Source organism: Malania oleifera, chromosome 4 (genome assembly GCF_029873635.1).
Source record: "Malania oleifera isolate guangnan ecotype guangnan chromosome 4, ASM2987363v1, whole genome shotgun sequence".
Taxonomy (NCBI): domain Eukaryota; kingdom Viridiplantae; phylum Streptophyta; class Magnoliopsida; order Santalales; family Ximeniaceae; genus Malania; species Malania oleifera.
Genome location: NC_080420.1, coordinates 60,634,326 through 60,656,513, shown reverse-complemented (window position 1 = coordinate 60,656,513; position 22,188 = coordinate 60,634,326). Strand labels below are relative to the sequence as shown.

The following is a 22,188-nucleotide window of genomic DNA, read 5'->3' as shown; positions in this document are numbered from 1 at the left end:
AAAAATAATATAATATTATTTTTTGATTAACAATAATCTTGTTCTTAATTTATATTTGTAACATATGATTATCATATTAATTTATGTTAAAATAATATTATTAATTAAATTAGTATTTTTAATTTTTAATATTAATTTGAATTAATATATGGTTCTTCTTCTTCATTTCAGAATTGAATTATGTTTCATTAATAATTAATATATTATAATAAATAATAAAATAATATAGGATTATCTTCTAATTATTTTTTTAAATTATAAAATAACTAATAAATTTTCTTATGTTTATAAAATTGACCCTACCTATGAACAGTGTCATTTATAAGTAGCAAAAAAGTTATCTTAGATTGCTTCTCAAAATTCACTAAAATAGTCTTCAAGATTTTGGAAAAACACTTTTTGTAATAAGTGTTTGTTGTAGTACAAGCCAAACGTCATTTTTTTGTTAAAGTGCTTATTTAAGTGATAAGTTCTATTAGCACTTTTTTTAAGTGCTCCAAAACAGGGACTAAGCTATCAATACCATATACAGAAATAGAATGAACTAGGCTTCCAAGCCCACACATTTGAAACAACTTGGGATCAAAACCAATGAAACACTAGTATATATATAAGCCTAAATGTTGAATAAAAAAATAAAAATAACACCTAAGTGAATATCTACCTCATCGTGAATATGCGTTCGAGCACGGAAAGTCAATCGCTCATGAACATCTGCAAGAATCCTTTCTAATGTAGGACGTAACCCAGCCAATGATTCACCACGCCGATTGAGCTGTTCTCCCAGGACTTCAACTTTAAGGATATCAACAAGTTCACAAAGGAAATCAAGATTTGTTTCATGAATAAATTTCGGGCGTAGTGTATCATACAAATAAGTACACCTGAAAAAAGAAAAAAGAACGTTCAGAAAATCATAAAGCCAAAAATTAACAGTGAACGCACATACAAAGAATGCAGATTCAAGAAGAGTTAAAAAGGCAAATTGAAGAAAGCACTCAAAAAGTATAAGAAGCATGCAAACAAGGCAGGAGGAGTGTGATCTTTGTAGTTGGCAACTATGTATGGACTATTTTGAGAAGAGATAGGTAGCAGGCATGTGAATACGTCAAGCTAAGAGCAGGGAGAATTGGACTCATTGAGGCGCTAAAAATGATCAATGACAACACAAACAGACTGAAGCTTCCAAGCCAAATCAACCTCTGATGTCTTCAAAGAGCACAATCTGATTCTTTACCACAGAAATGCCTCTTGTAATGAGGATTTCAACTTGAGGGCGGGTTTTCTTTCACATTAGGGGCTAAAATGATTCCTTGCTAGGGCAAGAACCTTCTAAAACGGCTGATCCAAGTTCGGAACAACCTGCACTATAAGCCCAAAGAGATACCAAATTCTACAGCATGTCCTAAAGTAAATCTAAAGACAATCTCTTCACAGAAAATATTCAAACATACCATTCCAACTAAATTCCCCATAAAACAGCACAATGAGCACCTCCACATCCTCACCCCTCAAAAAACCAACAAAAGCTCCTCAACTGGCTTTCAACACACCCACACTTCACCAAGAACTCCAAATAATCCCATTACTAAACAGTTTCAACAAACCCACACCTCCTCAACTGACTTCCAACACACCCCTCCGCGCCCCAAGCAAATGAACAAGGTAGAAATTGTTAAGCAAACCTTTACCTAAAGTTTAATATATTAGGCTATATGGGCCAAGAAAATCCCAAGAAAAAGAATCACCACCATGAATAAGAAAGGAGGAAATCATATCATTATGATGATAAGAAGCACGATACGGATGAGTATAACAACAATGTGACAAATCACACATCTTCTCAAAAGCAAACACAGCAACCTCTCCCAATTGAAACATTGTTAGAGGAATAAAGAAAGGGTTAACTCGTGAAATCAACCTCTAGAACCCTCAAATGGGCACCTAAAACCCAAATTAGCATCCCACTAATTCTCCTCTAAGCCAAACATACTTTTTATAACTTTGTGCCATAGGGAATTTGCCTCCAAGGGAAATCGCCACAATCATTTACCAAAAACAGCCGTGTTTACACACGACATTACCAAGACCCAACCCTCCCTCCTCAGACCTACATACCATGTCCCACTTAACCAAATAATATCTCCTCTCCCATACACCAGACCAAACAAGACCCCTCATAATCCTCTCAAGTTTTTGAACTACTCCACCAGGAATCCTAAATAAATATAAAAATATATAAAGGAATGGTGAACAATCTAAAATGTACAAGGGTGATATGGCCCCCAAAGGAAATAAGGCCCCTTTGCAGGTTCCACCCATCCAACCTCTTAGCTACATTAGTAACCACAGGATCCCAAAATGCTACAAAATGAGGCTTCCCACCCAAAGGGACTCCAAACAAGTAAGGCAAGTCTAAGACACTATGCCAAGGACCCAGCTAAGGAAGTCAGCACCATAACCCTCAGACTTTATATTAACAGCCCAAACTCCAGTATTACCCAAACTAATTCTAAGATGAGAGACCCTCTCAAAAATCTATAAGACAAAAAGAATATTTACAATAGAAACAATACAGTTATTTATAAAAATAATGGTGTCATTAGCAAGAAAATCTGCAAACAAGAAACAACTAGCTCCAACCTCCCCACCTTGTACCCGTGACTACCCCACTAATATTTACAATAGAAACAATACAGTTATTTATAAAAATAATGGTGTCATTAGCAAGAAAATCTGCAAACAAGAAACAACTACCTCCAACCTCCCCACCTTGTACCCGTGACTACCCCACTATCCACAGCCCTATGTATCATCCTACTCAATGCTTCCACTAGAAGGATAGGGGATCCCCTTACCACCACCACCCCCCTTAAGGGTGTGCGAGAAGACCTAAACCACTCTTCTGGATGTCCATTAATAATCACTTACAAACGCTCCTTCATCCAATTCCTCCCTCACCACAACCCAACACACTAGAAAAAAGGCAATTTTAAACCCATTTGGACCCAGAACCTTTCCCTCTCAAACTAAAACCCATTACTTTGACCTCATCCACCTCAAAAGCTATCTATCACCCCAAAAATAGGACTCCAATCCAAATCCTCAATCATCAGCCTAAGTCTTCAACAATATAAATATTTTTCAAGGTAACCTCATCTGACACCCCCATTTCTCAACTCCATTTCTCTAATAATTAGTTAATTATGTCTCATTTCCCCATTAGCCACCTGTGAAAAAAATTTGAATGACAATCCCACCCCTCTCACCCACTTAAACTTAGTCTTCTGCCACCAACTCCTAACCACATTTAAAATTACACTCTCTAAATCATTTTGCAAAAACTTGCTTTGCCCGCTCCTATAATCGAAGCCCCTAGTCTTTGTTTTCTGTCCCAAACATTCACTAAACAAATGCTCACTTTTTTAACTCTAATTCCCCAAATACCTCTAAATTCCACATCTTTAAAATCTACTTTAACCTCTTAAGATTCTTCATAATCCTGCCACTCCAACCTAAGGCTTTTCATTTAGGGTGCAAGATTGTATCTTCATTAAATTCAAGGTTCTGTTAAAAAATATTATAAATGACAAGAAAATAAGGAAAGAAACAAAAACAACTAGTGTACAATAGCAAGCATTAAAACTTACAAAGGATCCATCAATTGCGCCAAACTTGAAACATCCTCCGAAGAAGATGGGAAAAAATGATCAAAGAGTTGATGCTCCAGTTGACAAACCTGCAGTGTATATTGTTTTAATTAACATGGCTCTGTATATATTTGGTAGCAAAAACACAATAGGTCAATTAGTGGGAAATGAAGTAACAACAGGTTCTCCTACAAAATAACAATGACTAGTGTAGTGAAACACCAAAACTAAGATTGCTTATTGAGGAACCTCTTGTTAAAGTCCCCTCCCCTCCACATAATTTGTGAAGTATTTTAGGCTTTAAGTCATTCAATTCCCTCTGTCAATTCATTCACGTAGAGCATGCCTTTTCAGGTAATTGGTTCTAATTTGTTGACAACCAGAAAAGACATTTCTATGTATAATCAACACAAATTGGAAGTACTAGGGAGAGCGCAAAAAAGAACAATAGAAAAACATATATAAAGGTTGAAAATTGGTGAAATAATTTTTGGATGATTTTTATCACTTTTTTCAAATTTTTAGAAATTTCAAGGGTATTTTATTTTATTTTAAAATCACATAGAATTTTTATTACAATTTTTTTGTTGAAGAATATTGTCCAAAAAAAATTGTGCACACAATAATATAATCCATAAAAGTGTGTCTTGGATATTTAAGTATTGAGGCAATAGATTCCTGCAACAATTAGAAATCTGCCCACCACAGCTGAAAACCACAAAATATGAAAACTAGCAATGTAGACAATGAGCTGTTTAGAGCTTGTATTGCAATGAAAACAGGAAAAAAAAAAATGATATCAAACAGCACCTTAACCTAATATACAATGCCAGTATTTCCGTAACTGCTCAAACGTGCAATACCTAGTGACATTTTAACATAATCTCTCAAATTTTATTTTCTGGAACTTCAAGGTCAAACCTCATCTTGGCTCACACACAATAGCTTGGCATTTTAACATGGTACCAAATTCCATCTGCTTTAAACCTAGTTGGCCTCATTTGTCATCTGTTTTCTGTTCATCTGCCTATCCACATGTGATGATGTATAGCATGAGGAGTTGTTAAAAAGGATCATGTAGTGAGTTGGGCAAGCTTATAAGCATAAATCTAAAGGAGGTTTGTGGATAGGGAATTCAGTGTTTCAGAAAATCTCTTTAGGGTATTTTCCTTTAGTGGTTGAATACCCCTTTGTCATAAGGTAATTTAGAGTAAATATGTGCTCCATAGGAATGGTTGGGATGCTAAGGTGGGGGGAAATATTTCTCGTGCTAGTCCTTGGATCTCCTACTTTTCTTTATTTGACTCACTAAAGGGCGGGCGATGGGGATGGGATTAGCGCTTTTGGATGCTTTTTGTCCCTTGTTTATACAATGTTTCTAACATTCATGATCTTCCTACGCTACATTTTTATAGATGCTATGACACTAATTTTTCTTCAAATCTTTGTTTCCTACTATAATCTAAATGATAGTGGGGTGGATGGGTACAGTTCCTAGGGTTCAATTCTAGATATGAGAATTTGGTGTTTGCCAAGGTTCTTTTAAGGCTAAGGCTATTGTTTGGTGCAAGATTTTGAATAAGGTAAATACTAATGAGTCTTTGCAGAGGGGTAACAAGGCTTTGAAGAGTATTTAGACTCTTGGCCACCTTTTACTGCATTTTCTTTTGCCTTGGAGATTATGAAAGTATCTTTTTAGCATTGTTGAGGAATGAGGAAGAACATTGGATTAGTCCGAGCATCATCAAATAGCTGTTTCTAATTAGATTTGGAGGTCTTGGCAGAAAGAACGATCCTAAAATTTTATTGGTTTGGCGCTTTAATGGTCATGCTGTTGTGCATTTGGTTAGAGCGGATTTGATAATTTTTTTCTGTAAATCCCTCCTGCGGTGTTTCCATAGGGAGAGGTTTGTCATCTATGTCTTTCTTTGGGCATTGCTAGGTGATACTTTTCCAGGATTTCCATTGTCTCATATTCAGACTGTAGATCTCTGTTAAATGGATTTTTCATGAATATTGATGTTTTCTTCTTTATTATTGTTTTTCTTTTTTGCATGGACTGCTGGCTCCTCTACTTGTATAATCTTTCTTCCTTTAATTAAATTTTCTTTTCTAACATAAGGGGTGTCACTAGAATATACATTGTTGGCCCATGCCCTCAAGCTTAAGCTTTCTAGGATCTACTACAAGTTCAATAGAAATGGAACCAATCTAGTAACAAGAAACCTTCAAACAAGGTGAAGAGAAAAAAACAAAAAAAGAAAAGGAAAGAAAACTTTACCAAAGCTAACAAACTCTAATAAAGAAATCCCTCCTTAAACCATCCTAGAAATTACAGTTTAACTCTACCTGCATAAGGTATGCACATCCGGATCTGGTTAACGATGGCAACACCTCTTTCTTGGCAAATTCAGATATTCGTTGATGCACTATGCCTCTAACCTGGATAGCACATATCAAAACAAGCATTTATGTACAGCTGACCCACTATAGGCAGTGAAAAAATAGAGTAACAATGAATAATAAACTCACTAGAGAGCCACTATTACACAGTACAGTGTGGCATTCCCAAAGAAAATATACAGCTGACCCACTAAAGGTAGTGAAAAAATAGAGTAACAATGAATAATAAACTGACTAGGGAAAGCCGCTGTTCACAGTAAAGTCTGTGGCATTCTGCAAGAATCTGAGCATATTCTTTCCTTGATGATCTTCCTTCAAGTTCCTCCAGCACTGGCTTAAGCTGTAAATAATTAAAATCATGAGTCACCTATATTGAATAGCAAATGCATACCCAATTTATCACATCCTAGGGATTCCCTATCAAAATAATTTCCAGGTTTTCACGTTTCTTCCTGTATTCACACCCACCTTTTGCTCAATGCACACATGCTCTGTAATCAAAATTTTACCGTTTCATTTCCAAAAAAAAAATAAAAATTCAGAAGTTTGCTGTTGCTTCATCTGAAATCACAAGAATGAAAATCCATACCTCACTTGCTGCAGCCTTGAAGCGGACATAAATGGCAGAGGCCTCTACTCCCTCAGAAACAGCTGCCTTGCTGCTGCTGCTATTCCTGACAACTGCCTGGACCTGATGGACGACATGAAGGCATATAATAGAATATAATATATAAAACTACATTTCACATCCGTACATCATGTTTGTTTCAAGGAATGGAATAAACATTGTATATGGATACAATTGCTCATAAATAATTTTGTAAGAAAAAAAAAAAGGGCAGTGACATTCTAAGGTTAATGGTTTTCAAAAGTGTGCATCATTCCAAGTAACATGGAATGCACGGTATGACTACCCCAATCTCACCATATGAATCGCTATTCCTAACCAATTCACTTTGATTGGAATAACACCAACTTTTGCTTGGTTATTTGCCCTAGAATGACACTGCTTTTTTCGTACAATATCCAATCCACTCTCAGCCTATTTTACAAATCAAACAATAAAAACAGTGATACATGTACCTGAGAAGATGCACTCTTGAGAACAGAAAGTACATGAGAACGAATCATACCCAAGACTCGAGACTGCAGAAGCATGTACAGAACAGTTCTTCAGAATTTTAGAAATCAAAACAAATTTTTGGAATAAAATTACTCAATTAACTAGCTTCTCAAAATTTAATCCTTTTGAAATAGTACCTGGAGTTGCTGAAATTTGACCAAGTAGACACTTGATTCTGCATACTGAGGATTGCTCTCAACATACCTAAACTTGCACAATAAAAAAAAAAATTATAATAATAATAACAATAACAACAAAAATGGTTATAACAGGATTTTACAGAAACACAATGATGTAGAACGAGAAGCCGCTATTTGGATGGATCATTTTGACCCATTTAGGAGGCCTATGTCAAAGAATAGGCTGAATGGTTTATTGGGACTGAAACCCAAATGTTCTTAGTTAGTTGTTTAAGTATGTGGGTGTAGTTTGCTTGTATTAGGATTATTTAGGTTGGGGTCTTGTTCATAGCAAGTATTCTAGGAGTGTGTTTGTAATGCAAAGTTGTTTTAGGGGTATGTGTGTAATTTCATGTGTTTAGAGGCTTTCTTATAAATAGCCTGTGAAAGCCATGATGTAGGCAATTATTGATGAATGTGAATTGGAATTGAACATGAGTTCCCCCCTGGTATCTCCTCTATCCTCCCTTCCCTTTCCTTCCTCTCTTCTATTTCTTTTAAATCTCTCCCATGGATGCAGAACCTTGATGCTTCCCTTGCATCATTTGGTATCAGAGTCCAACTTCAATCTCCATTCTTCCATTTCAATCCCCCCGTCATCCCACTCTCTTTTCTCTTCTGCCCTATTTTTCTCCCCCTCTTCTTTTTTTTTTTCTTCTTCTTCTTCTTCTTCTTCTTCTTCTTCTTTCATTATCTCCATTAATCTCTCCTTCTCTGTTTCTCATCTCATCATGTCTGTTCTGAAATTTCAGCTAAAAAATCAAAATCAAAATCAAAAAATAGTTCTGCAGTTCTGAACGTTTCAGAAAATTCCAATTTGTGCCCCCATTTCTTCAAACACCACCTTCCAGACCCCTTCCTGCAATGCCACCCATCCCATTGAAAACAGAACCCCCCGAAACCCTTCCCCTCAAATTTTCATTGCTGTCCAACCACCAGAGGACACCCCACGCACCGCCCAAAACTTCTCTAGCTGTCAGGACTTCGAAAACCCTGATCTCCTGTGCTTTTCTCATCACACCGCCACCACCAATAAACTCCACATCCCCTATCTCCCCTCGACCAAAGTTTCATCGCTGGAAGTGCCTCACCAGCGACGCACGCGCCCCACACACCGACGACCTGCGACTAGGATACTTCCACAATTTTCTGCAATTTCCAGTCTCACAAAAAATTGCTTCAGCCACAAGATTTTGAATTTTCTCCATGATATTTTGACCTGCAAGGAGATATTTTCTTGTGGACACAACATATTGCAAGCATGCACGATAATTTTGACACGAAACCCTGAAACTGCCGCTGCCAGAACAAAAAAATCAGGTTTTTTTTGCTGCATTTGTGAGTTTTTGCTAGTGAATTTGTTTTATTTCTGTGTGATAATCCAGATTAAAGGCGACTTGAAGATTGTTCTTAAATACTTGAAAATGAAGTTTGTGATTTGCTTCATATAATTGCATCATGGTGACCAATGTTGAATTGTCTGCAAAGATGGAGTAGTTATCTTGTAGGGTACAAAATATGGAAAATGCTTTGGAGGCTATACTGGTGCTTTGAATAGGCTAACAAACGAAGTTGCAGCCTAAGGTTAAAAGCCCATGGAATTTCCTACCAAACAGGATGGTGGAATAGCAGTGTTCCTCATGCTTTTGAGATGTGTGAAGGCCGAAATAAACATTTGAGTAAGGGAATTAAAGTATTAAACTAGACAGATTTTAATGGTGATGGTTCTCCTGATAAATTTGATGATTGGGTTTATTCTTTGGAGTACTATTTCTGATGGTATGACATGAATGAAGCTAGAAATTTGTACTTTACTGAATCAAAATTGAAGGGAATTGCTCGAATTTGGTGGGTTAAACAAAGGGAGACTTTTAGAAGAAGGAGATTTGGTGAGACTAGAACGTGGGATGAGATGAAGCAAGCCATGCAAGAGCAATTTGTGCCTCCCAAGTATTAGCAACATGTTCATCTCCAGCTCTTTGATTTTGGAGCAAGAAGAAAATACAGTTACGGAGCACACTAGTAGATTCTATCATTCGGCTACACATGCCGATATATAATGGAAAGAGTATGTTATGATAGCTTTGTACAAAAAAGGGTTGAAGCTAGCTATTGCCTCCAAACTTTCTGCATGTCATCTCATATAGTTGGGGATGTAGCACAGGTTGCCACTCAAATTGAGAACATGCAACGCAATCCTCCTAGAGCTACATCAGCCCTACAGTTTGAGAAGAGTACTAGTGGAGTTGTACAGGAGAAGACAATTGAGCAATTGGATAAAGGTGTTCAAACTAACACCTCTTGGAAGACTCCTGAGCATTCCAAAACAACTTCTAAGAGTCAACCATCAGTCAAATGCTTTAAATGTCAAAGTTTTCGATATCGAACTGCACACAACGTACTAACCAATTCATAGCTGTTGCAGAAAAAGAAGAAGAAGAAGAAGATGATGATGATGCTCAAGTAGTTGAAGCCGAAACAGAAATTCCAAGTGACTTAGATGATGATGGCAATTTGAAAACTAGTTTCGTGCGTCAACATATGCTCTCTTCCCACAAAGTTAAAGAGACAGAGGACTGAAGGCAAACCAACATCTTTCAAACTCAAGTGATATGCCAAATATAGCTTTGTACTTTAGTTATTGATCCTGGTAGTTGCACAAATATAGTTTATGAAGAAGTTGTGAAGAAGTTAAATATGGAAGTTGAGCCTCATCCCTGAACCATGGAAAATTGCTTGGGAGAATAATACCAACTTGAAGGTCCATGATCACAGCTTACTTACCTTCAAGATTGGTTCATTATGGAGACTTGTAATATCCTTCCCTCAAAATTTGTCATATCCTTTTGGGCCGATCATGATTATTTAATATGAAGGTGAAGAATGATGGATATGAGAATTCTTATTCCCTCTCCATTGACAAAAAGAAGTATAAGTTGATGCCATCACGAATTCTTCCACTCACCAAGTTGAAGTGTACTGCTGGTTCCTTTCTTATGAAACAAAATGACTCTATTCATGGTGAGGGACTCCTTGGTACTTCCCCAACTTGACGAACTCCTTGGTACTTTCCCCAACTCGACAGAGTCAAGTTCTTTTCTTAAGGAAGGACTTGATGTAGGATGAGAAGCGGTTATTTGGGTGGATCAGTTCAACCCAATTAGGAGACATATGTCAAAGAATAGGGTGAATGGTAAACTGGATCCGAAACCCAAATGTGCTTAGTTAATTAGTTGTTAAAGTATGTGCATATAGTTTGCTTGTATTAGGATTACTTATGTTGGGGGCTTGTTTGCAGTAATTGTGTATTCTAGGGTATGTTTGTAATGCAATGTAGTTTTAGGGGTATGTGTGTAAATTCATGTGTCTAGAGGCTTTCTTATAAATAGTGTGTGAAAGCCATGATGTAGGCAGTTATTGATGAATGTGAATTGGAATTAAACGTGAGTTCCTCCCTAGTATCTCTTCTCTCCTCCCTTCCCTTTCCTTCCTCTTTTCTATTTCTTCTAAATCTCTCCCATGGCTGCAGAACCTTGATGCTGCCCCTGCATCACACATTCATTGGAATAAAATTCCATCCTGCTTGATAGCAAAAGCTTCCATTCAAACTGCGCCATAAAAATTTAGAAAGAAAGCATAAAACTCTTATATAATGCCAGTGTGCATCATTTTTTTTTTTGGTAATAAAAAAGGAAATTGAACTGAGATAGGAGAAGAAATTACAATCTAAAAGAGCTGACAAGAAATCCTAAAGAAAAATGAAAACAAGAGAAGAAAAACAGAACCAAATTAATTGAAAAGAGAGAGATAAGAAAGCCTCTCTTTAAACCCTTCTCTTTATAGTTCAACAAAGGCTGCAGGTTAGCCAATTCCTGCTGTTACTTCTCCATCTTGCTTTTACTGCCATCCAAACGAACTTCATTACCTCCAGGATCAGACAACCATAGACCCATCTTATCCAGCAATTGTTGAGCTTCAAAGTCCTCACCTTGATCCTCCTCAGACGTAGTCAGAATCCCATCCTAATCATGTTGCTCCTTACCCATTCCATCATCCTTAAATAAACAACACCCTCCAAACCTTCAATCAGAAATGCATGAACATACGTATGATAAATCCCTGAGCAGAAAGACAAATCAGAATCACATCTATAATGTTCCAGAAACTCATCCAGAAGATGACCACCATCATGATCAACCTGACTGGCATCATCACTCTCATAATCAGACACGGAGACACATCTATGCCTATCAACTCTATTCCCCCTTTTACCACTCAAATAGTCCACAATATCCAAGCTACCTTCAGCATCTATTGTTAAATTTTTTTTTTCGATCTCCCATCAAAACCATCTCACTTGGATTCAAACCTTTTTCCATATCCACACCTGCCTACCCAGCCCCCCCAACAAAAGCAAACCTTATTGCAGTATAATTTTCGCAAGAACTTCCCCTACCATTGACCTTGTCTCCCACATCATCACCTTTGCCCTAGACTTCCTCCCCACACCTTTCCTTACACCCATCCTTATTCTTTTAATCAAAATTTCGCCAACACCATTCGCCAAAGGAACCTCACCATTCTTGAAATGACAGCAGCCCTCCCAAACTGACAACATACAAACATCAGCCTGCCTCCCACAGTCATATGAACTGTTGCTACTGTGAGCTGCCTTTTGCTCTGCAGCATGGACCTCATCCTTACCCCTGATCAGCAGAGAAGATGGGCTTAGCTTCTTCTTCTCCAACTGGGACCTGGATCCAGTGGGGCTGCAAGACAGAATGCTCCCAAAATGGATCCCAGATTGCTGCACTGTACCACCTTTATCCTTAGGCTCAATAGTCCTCTTAAGTACATCGGAGTAGGGGACCTCATTAAAATGCCCAGCAGGTTACAACTCTGGTTCTTCAAAACTCCACTGTTGGCCTCAGCCTCATTAGCTTCTTTACTCACTCTCCCTTTAATTCCTGTACATTGGGCATCAATGTTTACCAACTGGGCTAGCTCTTTGGCCCCCTCTGAATCAGAAATGAGTATATAATTAGCCAATGTACTCATTGACGAGCTCAAATTCAAAACAATTGCAAGTAACCCAGGCCCAGACCAAACCATTTTCAACCCTTGAATAAGATCATGAAACCCTAGCCGCCTGAGTCTCACGGCTGTTGTCTTGTTCAGCTAACCATCGTAGCTTCGCACCTTCTCCACTGATACATGCTTCAACACTTCACCACACTTAAAAGAGAAAATAAGAATATTTTCGGACAACAAAGCTTCCTTCAACAATCAAAATCCTTGCTGCACAACAGATGCAGTGCATTTCACTAAAAAGGAATTTATGTTGCTTCCAACACTGATCGAAGCTTTTATACGAAATTCTTCCATCCACAAACACAATGCCCTCCAGCAATAAAAACAGTGAAATCTCTTTCGATTCTACCCGAAACCTATTTTTAGGAATATTTTTTAACTTGTGTTTCGTTTGCCATAAAAATGTTGTTTTGATTTCATTTCATGGATGTGTATGATTTTGGTGAACATGAAAATGAAAGATTGAAATTTTCTTCTATTGAAATTCTTCTTAGCCTCCACCTTGTAATGAACGATAATGTGCCCTAAGTTTAAAGAAATACTATGGATGAGGGAAAAAGGGATTTTGGCCCGATAGCCTATGAGAGAGTCAAAATGCCCTTTTCTCGAAATCACATTGTTGTCTATGATGAGTGCTATGATACGATGCTCAGGGTATAACTATGTGGTCTTATTTGTATGGTTGAATTTAGCATAAACACAGTCATGGGAGGGAAGTGGGCCAACAAAACTTCCAATAGAAGAATGTTAATAAGGATTGGTGGAGTTTGGAATACCAAAGGCACAAATCACAGGTCTATCTATATAAATGGTGCAGTTTTCGGCTTTAGAGGAGATGAATTGACTGTCCCTACAAATTGACATATTTTTGTAAAACTCTCTAACAAAGACTGGGCTAACAAATTCTGAAAGATGCAGAAAGGGTTTCCAATCTATATTCTTAAACATGTTAGCCATACCAAGAGTCATGAGTTAGGGAAGAGTAAATGGTTCCATAGCAATGGAGTGCGTGTCGAAGGAGGTTGGACATTGGGCTTCAGGATTAGCACGAAGAGAAGGAGGAGGAGATGTACCATGCTTGGGGTTCTTGCAAGCACTCCTCATGCTGCACCCACCATGTGAAGGACTGCTTGTGGAGCCATTTCTTTGAAAAATTTCCGCTTAAAATGAAGAGGAGGAGGTGAGGAAGATTTCTAATGTATATATTTGGAGCAAAATGGAGTTTTGGAGGTGTGGATTGGAGGGAAACAAATGGTTTTTAGTGTTGGGGGTGGAAGACAGCATGGGAAAGTGAGAAAAAAGAGAATTTTGGATGTTTAAAACACACCTCACTATGCAGCTAGTCGGTCGCTCGAGGGGGGTGATTGACTGCTCCTTAAGGGTTGGTCGATTGCCATCCCCCACTGTCAAAACAAGTCAGCCAAGTGTCCTACCCCGGTTGACGGCCCTTGCCTGAAGCTCAAACAATCCAAAAAATTTAGGGAGGAGGAGGGTTTGATGAAAAGCAGGGATAAGACACACAGGAGCATAGTAAAAATAGTATATGGTCAAGAATGACTTGCACAAAGAAATATCAATCAATCAAGAATGCACTAGTGAAGCACTCTTATAATTGTGCAAAACCTATCCTTACTAAGCCGTTTGGTAAAAATATCAGCAAGTTGATTATAAGTTGGCACAAATTCAAGTTTAACATTCCCCTTTTTGATGATATCTTATGAAGTGGTGTTTTATTTCAATGTGCTTAACATAGTGTTCAAAAAGCATTCAAGTTTTCAACCTAGTTTCACAACAAACACTTTAAAGAAGAAGTTCAAGGATTTATAAATAACAAGTTTATCATTTGTCAAAACTTCTATATTATCCAAAAGTGAACATGGTTCAAGATATCAACTTTCCAGTTCAACTTTACGTACTCAAACTTCTACCCCTTTGTTAATATCAAAAGGGACTGGGGGAAGAAAATATCTCACAAATCATATCCATTAAACTTTTAATACCCATCCACCATGATAGTTAATATGTGCAATTTTCACAGGAACAAGATATTCAATATTCTCAATTTTCATAACAAGAAGATATTTAATATGCTCAATTTTCATAACAAGATATTCAAAATTCTCAATAATGACATGATATTCATTTGGGCATGCTCATATTCCCATTCAAACTATGAATAGTTCTCCTTAATACTTTTTTCTTTTTCATTATCAAAAGGAACTAGGAGAAGAGTTCAACTCATTTGTTTTTCCATTCATCAATTCATTAACAAGCTATTCATAATTCAATATCATTTACGTATTTTCTACATCTACAAAAGTCATAACATTCAATATGCTTAATATCCACAAAAATATTCACTTATGCATGCTCCCCCTGAACCAATGCATATATACAAAATATTTATACGTGGGAATCCTCCTTTAGGCAATCCCGTTGCTTGCCTTATGACATGTTTCTCGCTTGCATCTCCCACCATTGCCAAGTTCTCAAGAGGCCTTGTCCCACAAGACTGGACTACTCCACTCCTAGCCAAATGCACCTTAATCATCCAATTTCACATCTCGACCCCAAGGTTCCATGTGCAATCCCTGAAGGATCTAAAGATGTTGATGATAACGAGGAAGAAGATAACCGAGCTGAGATTGTTGTACTAAGTTAAAGAGTCAAAGAGCTGAGCGTTGAGATGGGTCATATGAGTGAGCATATGGATCATATTGTGGCTGAGCACCATTATCTCAAAGGACGTGTTGAGTCCATAGCTTAGGAGCTACTTTCTTTTCGTACAGGGGTCGTGTGAGATTCAATGCAATACATCAAAGTTTGAAAAATATGCGATCGAATGAGCAACATCGATTTGAGCAAATGATGCAATCTCCTCTACCACCCTAGATGTGACTCCAACGATCTATTCAGGACTCTATCGGCTAGTGCTAGGTCAACCAACCTCTAAGACAAATCAACCGGTCTCACTAGAAGACGGACTCTAATGGAAAAAAACGGCCAGTTTGACCAAGAACTATATATATATATATATGTCCTCTAAAGCCCAATGAACAGTTGTGAAGCTGTCTATATTGAATTACCAAAAGCTTAAGCACTCTCCTCTCTCGTTAAAGCTCTTTGTTCTTGAACTTGCTCATTTTGAGAGATTTTACCAAAACTCTTGTACCATATTCTTGAGTATTCTTCGAGGGTTATATTATTGTGCCTTCATTTGTAAATCTTTCCTTGTGTGATTTGCTTGCATAGTATGATTTAGTTTTAAATTCAGTAATAAATTTCTTAAGTTTCAATTAGCCCAATTCACCCCGCCCCAGACTATTAGGTTGCCTCTTGGGCCAACAGTTATGATCCCCACACTAGCAGGAGCTATATCAATGCATATGCAACTTTTTTAGGGGCCACCTTATTTCTCGAGTGACAACTCCTCCTTAGATGAATCTATTTTGAGTCCATCAATGACAGAAGGCAAGCATAAACATGATTACCATGACTTGCAGCTCTAGAGATCCATCCGAACATGACTTAGACTTGCCTACCACTCATTGGAAAGGCACCTAAAAAATGGAGACAGGTGTGGTACTTTTAGTAGTTTATTTTGATGATATCAATGATTGGAGCAGGATTGCATATGTCATGCAGCGGTTTCAAGCAAAATTTCAAATCATGCACTTGGGTACTCTCACTACTTTTTTGGCATTGAAATTGTACGGTGAAAGAAACCTATCTTAGAGAAAATATACCCATTCTAAGTCATACTTGTGTGGTGGGAGCTACTGATACTCCTAAGGATACCAACATGAAGTTGTCTATGGATGTTGGATCAAACTTTGAAGATAAACATTGATATAGGCAGTTGATTGGCAAGTTGATCTAGTTGATTGTCACTATTACATATCATTGCAATAAGGATTGTCAATCAGTTTATGGAAATCTCAAATAGCCACAGATGTTTATAAGATTCTATAGTATCTCAAGAGCTCTCCCAACAAAAATGTGATATATAAATGTCATAAAACTTGTGAGATCATGGGATACTCCAATACAAATTCGGCTAGCTCTATTAAAGACCAAAGATCAACTACTAGTTAGAGTAGAGTGAAAAACTACAATAGCAAGATATAATGCTGAAGCAGAATACCAAACCATGACTCTAAATTGTTATTGAGCTTGTGTAGTTGAAGTCTCTCATATTAAGGATGAGATTCTTGGTAAGGAAGCCCATAGATATATTTTGTGATAATTAACCTACCATTTATATTGCTAGCAACCTAGTGCCTCATATGAGGACAAAGCACATCAAGATTGACTACCATCTTTTGAGGGATGTTGTGTTGAAGAAGGTTATGAGGACTCACTTTGTGAAATCTATGGATAATTTAGGAGATGTTTTCACGAAGGCTACATTAAAACACGCCTTGTCTAATTTTTCTTTTTCTTTTTTTTTATAATAAAAAGATGTTAAGACTCCATTTTCAAAATCTATGGATAAGTTAGGAGATTTTTTCACAAAGCCTACATTTAAACATGCCTTGTCTAATTTTTTTCCATTTTTTATTTTTTGATAAAAGAAAAAGTTATATTAAGGAAGAGAATGTACAATCATAGCAAGAATACTAAATCCTCAAAAAAGAAAATAAAAAACAAAAAATAAAAGCAAAACAAGAAATAAAAAACCTGCTATGATCAGACGATAAATCCCCTCTTTAATCCCTTCCCATCATAGCTCACCAAACACTTCAAACTAGCTAATTCCCTGTGACCCTTCTTCACCTTGGTTTTGCCACAATCAAGCATAACTTCATTAACTGCTTGATCAGACAACATGAGGCAGTCATCCAACAAACTCTATTGAGTATCAATGTCCTTCACAGAATTACATCCTTAACCTTCTTTCCATCTTTGGGGACCTCATCTTCAAGCATATTAACACCCTCTAAACCTTCTAAAGGAGGAGGCAGCACATAAGATAAATCCCCGAGACAATCAGCAGAAGAATCAGAGGAATATCCACACTGTTCCCGAATATAGTCCAAAAGTATAACTTTTTCGCATTTGAAATCAGATGACTTGCCTATTTTTTGTAATAAGATGGAGTTAGGCTATATTTATATACCTCAAAGGGAGTGTTAGAAGAAACTGTGTCATTCTAGTAACTAGGTTGCGCAAATAGGAGTAATTTTGCCCCTCCATCATACTATTATTAATATATATAAGAGGGCAGACCTGGAGCTACAGCTCAAGGGGACTGCTGACATTGCTGTATTTTTATTTTTTTTTTAATGAAACTTCAATTTATTTCATATTTGCAACAAGTTTCTATTCCCTTTAATTTATTTTAAATTTTTTTTTTTTCTGAAAATTTGTCATAGGAGACATGTTTTTTTCTGCAGAACATATTAACAGAAAATGGCAAATTGCGTTCATTTGGGATATTTGTATAAAAGTAGTATAAGATATGTGGTAATTCCAAATGGGGTTGTTTAATAACTAAGTAGCCAATTGGCTATAGAATTGTCATTTTGAGTTCTGCTCAGAATTTAGAAAGTCTTATTTGTGGAAAATCCCTCAGTCAAAAAATCTTTATCACTACTAACCCCTCCATATTATGAGAGCTTCTAAAACTGTTTAGCCTCCATTTTCTGAGTTCAGTATTGTGTCAAAAATTGCAAGCCAAACCTGGGAATTGAGCTCTATACTGGCTAGTCATGTTTCTAGATTATTTTTGCCTGCCTAAGAAGTTTCCAGAACATTATAAATACTAAATAGAGTCTCTAGTACCAATTTGATTGATGAAATTTTAACTTCTAGTTTCGCTGATTGCACTGATTCCAATTTATCCGAAAACCTCAATAACTTTCAAGCCTCTTACCAGCAAATGCATAAAAATTTACTTCCCACCCAAAAATTCGAGCAACTTGTTATCTGCAAATCCCAACTTATTTAATCTTATCCTACTCCAGTAACAAACCCTCCAAACTCTAGATCATTCTCAACAACCTTAAAGCCATAAGCAATTATGGTCCCGGTAATTAAACAACTATGAACCGCAGTAGTTTGACTCAAAAGTGCAGTCGTACATCATGTCCCCTTATACCGACATTGGACAAAGATCCTGACAAATAAAACGAAATTACTCCAGCCTTATAAAAAAGCAATGTTGCATCCTTTCTTCTGGAAGCGAACTTTTTCTCAAATGTTGACCTAATATTATAATTTTCAAGGGAACAAATAATATTTTAAAAATAACTCATAAAAGGAGCCCACATGACAAGCAAATGCCAGAAGGAAGACCAAGGATATCACTTCCATTACGGATTTATTTTCCACGTTATAAGGAAAATCCTTCATTGATAAAAGGAGAAGCCTCCAAGGGAATAATGAAACCCTACCAACAAAAAATGCAAGCCCAAGAAAAAAAAAATGGAGTCAATCATCTACCCAAAGAATGAAAAGCACAAGAAACTCTTAAGTCTTTGCTGATCTTGCATTATTTTTTTTTTTTTTTTTCTGATATTGTATTTCATCTTATAAAATAAAATAGGCACATGGAAGGAAAGAATCCCTACCTACTTAAAAATGGTTAATGAAAAGGCAATTCCCCAGATTCAAATCTAATCTAATACAACTGTATGAGATCACATTGTTGAAGCAATTTTGTAAATTCAAATCTTGAGACTGGGAACTTCATGCAAAATGCTGAAGGTGGACCATTTCAAGATCATACACTTCAAGACACTGCTTGTCATGACAGGTTCTAGGTAAAGGCCTCTTTAAATAATTTTAAAAAAAAAAACAGAAAATCAAAATAGAAAGAAGAAAGAAGAAAATGAAGCAAAAAACAAAACAAGACAAAATAGTACAAACACAAAACACAGTGTGAAACTCATTAAAGTCTTAATGATTAGAGATTCGATGATTCATATCAATTCCACACCTAATGGATTCAAATCTTACTAGAGAATCAAAAAACAACCAAATTGATTTGAATTGATCTTATTAATTTACACAATTCTGAACCTATCAAATCCAGTTAGACCCAACTAGTTTAGAACCAACAAAACAGCCCTTCTTTTTTTCATTGCTTTTTTAAACACAGTTGCCTTCCATTCCTTCTCTATGTCAGTACTGTTATGAAAAAAGTGGAGAAAACAAAACTTTAGGTCTTCTGTTGCCTCACAAAACCGTTCTTCATTCTTAGAGGAGTATGGTGTTCTGTCATTGAAAAGAAAGAGCAAAACATTGGTATGTTAAGGTGGTATCATAGTTATGTACGCCTTAGCGAACCACGTACTGGTACGAATGTTCTGAAACATGGTAAATTTTTGTTCCGGAATGACAAATCTATTGATCCAAATTTTTAATTCAATGTCTTTCACATAAAATAACTTTTTATCCATTAAAAGTTGGAATCATCACATATTAGGTTTATTTCTATCATTATTAATCTATTCTGCAATAAAAAATCTCTTCAGCATTTAGAAACACCTCAATGTCCTCTCCAAAATATACATGTGACATTACACTTTTTTATCCAAGATATCCTATTTAAGTACAGCCCTAACAGTCCACATTTTACAGCATATGCCATACTGGGATCCCGCTCCCGTTCCACATACCAAATGTTCCATGGTCTAGGTAACACTGGGTTGTATGCACATTATTCTACAGAGTTAGATTCAAAGGATAGTTTTTTTAGTAGCTTGTTCAATTTATCAGATTTGTTTAAGTTACCTTCATTTAAAAAAAAAAAAAAAATTAGAGAATACATATGCATGAAATATGATTTTTTATCATTTTTCTTTATTCCTTCCCTTAAACAACACAAAGTTTTTTTTTATTAAATTTTCTCAACTTCTTCCCTTTTATAGTTTGGACTTTGGAGAACATACACATTTTTTTATTGATAAAATTTAACTGTATTTCACTATTTTGTTTGTTTTATGTGTAGTAATACGCATGTCCCTTGGAATTGATTTTGAAAAATGTCATTCAATTTATTAGGAAGTGATCCTCCTCAAACACTAATTATGGTCTTAAATTTCCAGAAAATTTTCCTTGGAAGTTCTGCTTTCCGCTACCTGAATCATAGTTATTGCCATTTTACATAACTTCCGTCAAAATTTCTAAATCACACAAAAGTTATCTAGAAATTTCAGCAAAATCAGTCTAAATGAACCATCGAATGAAATTTCTATTAAAGTAAAAATGGAGACTAAAAAGCCAAATTGAAATGTCTCTCCTGATTTAACTTCTTTATTTTTTTATTGAAATTAGATTGTTACAATAAGGATATGAATAGCTTTCAGACTTTTGAAATCATATTAATAATCAAACTTAGATATGAGCTACAATAATTTAATTGACTGTTTATGCCTAATTTATCTTTATTATCATAATAAATCATCTCTACCTGATTTATGAACTTCATTTATATTAATTGAATATGCTTAATATGATTATTATGTTAAAGTTACTGCACCTTATACACGAAATTCCCATCCTTTGTGCATTTTATTTACAATATTGTAGTTCTAATTCTTGCCTTGTTAATTCTATTAGTAGCTTCAAAGTTTCATAAAAAAATTCCACGCTTTACTCTTAATTTCTATCATTCTTTAAAATTGACATTGTCCTCAAAATTAGGTACCTTTGAAGCTTTGAAATATTAGCTGAAATTGAAATTTACGACCTTGAAGTTATACCAAATAATGGGGTTTTTTTAGAAGCCCAAAAAAAAAAAATCATGAGAAAACAAGCTAGAAACCTGTATAATCCATACACAACAATCAACAGAAAAAATATTCACTTACGATATGCACTCATCCAGCCTCTTAAGCAAAGGGAAAAAGTTCCCATTTCCAACATTCATGTTTGGAGAGTAAAAATTAGTAGCAAACTGCAAACATGTACAATAAGAAACTTCTGTAAGCAAAAATCACCAATTGACATGGCTATATTGACTTATTACTAGAATATGGTGGTTAGCATGCCGAGAGAGAGAGATAGAGAGAGTTTAAAATATTATAAGCAAGTTCTGCTGGAAGTTTTAGATAATTCAGTAAGAAACAAACAAAGTTCATTTAACAATATAAAATTAAATACTCATATAGAAACACCAGAAAGAGAATAGCCCTCCATCTTCGCACAAGGGTACAACTAGACTATTCATAAATTCATAAACTCATTAAATTTAGACACACGTGATATACATCAAGAAAATAATATTTTATGCCAGTTTCTTTCATTTTTAATTTTAATTTTCTAATTTTTTTGAAGATTTCTTACCTTCTGGTTTGTATACCCTTCCATCTTGATGAAGTTTCCTTGTTTGGCGCATCTATGTGTGTGTGTTAACATCAAAATAGAATGCTTGAAAATACAAATAGAGTGTGTGTGCATGTGGTGCAATAGACACTTCACAAAAGGTCTCAAATCGTATCATTTTTATCTTAACTTGACCAACAAACCAGACCTGCCATTTTTTGCCTTTGAATATAAATGCACTTCAAAGAAAAAAATTGTAAAGAGAAAAAAGGTAATGTTTGGGTGTATTGGGGGTATTCTCTCTGAGATTATTCTAACCTGCAGGAGGACAATTTAACAAATTAAGGGATAAATTAAGTTTGTAGGTGTTAAAAGTTGTTTGGTTATATGAATGTTTTGGTCAGATATAATGAACTCTTGTTTTGAATTTATAAATTATTCTTTGCTGAAAATTTCTTTTCTTAAGAGTATT

The 22,188-nt window shown here is 35.9% G+C and overlaps 1 protein-coding gene across 2 annotated transcripts in view; it reads right to left on the bottom strand.

Moving 5' to 3' along the window:
• Nucleotides 1-22,188, bottom strand: part of LOC131153517 (conserved oligomeric Golgi complex subunit 3) — a 60,942-nt gene that overhangs the window by 23,996 nt on the left and 14,758 nt on the right. For both annotated transcript variants that reach the window (XM_058105865.1, XM_058105864.1), the window contains exons 8-15: nt 21,263-21,348; nt 7,314-7,380; nt 7,137-7,199; nt 6,643-6,744; nt 6,289-6,393; nt 6,000-6,092; nt 3,651-3,739; nt 665-884 (exon numbers count right to left, since the gene is read on the bottom strand). In XM_058105865.1, coding sequence (XP_057961848.1) covers nt 665-884; nt 3,651-3,739; nt 6,000-6,092; nt 6,289-6,393; nt 6,643-6,744; nt 7,137-7,199; nt 7,314-7,380; nt 21,263-21,348 — 825 coding nt within the window. The remainder of the gene's footprint in view (nt 1-664; nt 885-3,650; nt 3,740-5,999; nt 6,093-6,288; nt 6,394-6,642; nt 6,745-7,136; nt 7,200-7,313; nt 7,381-21,262; nt 21,349-22,188) is intronic.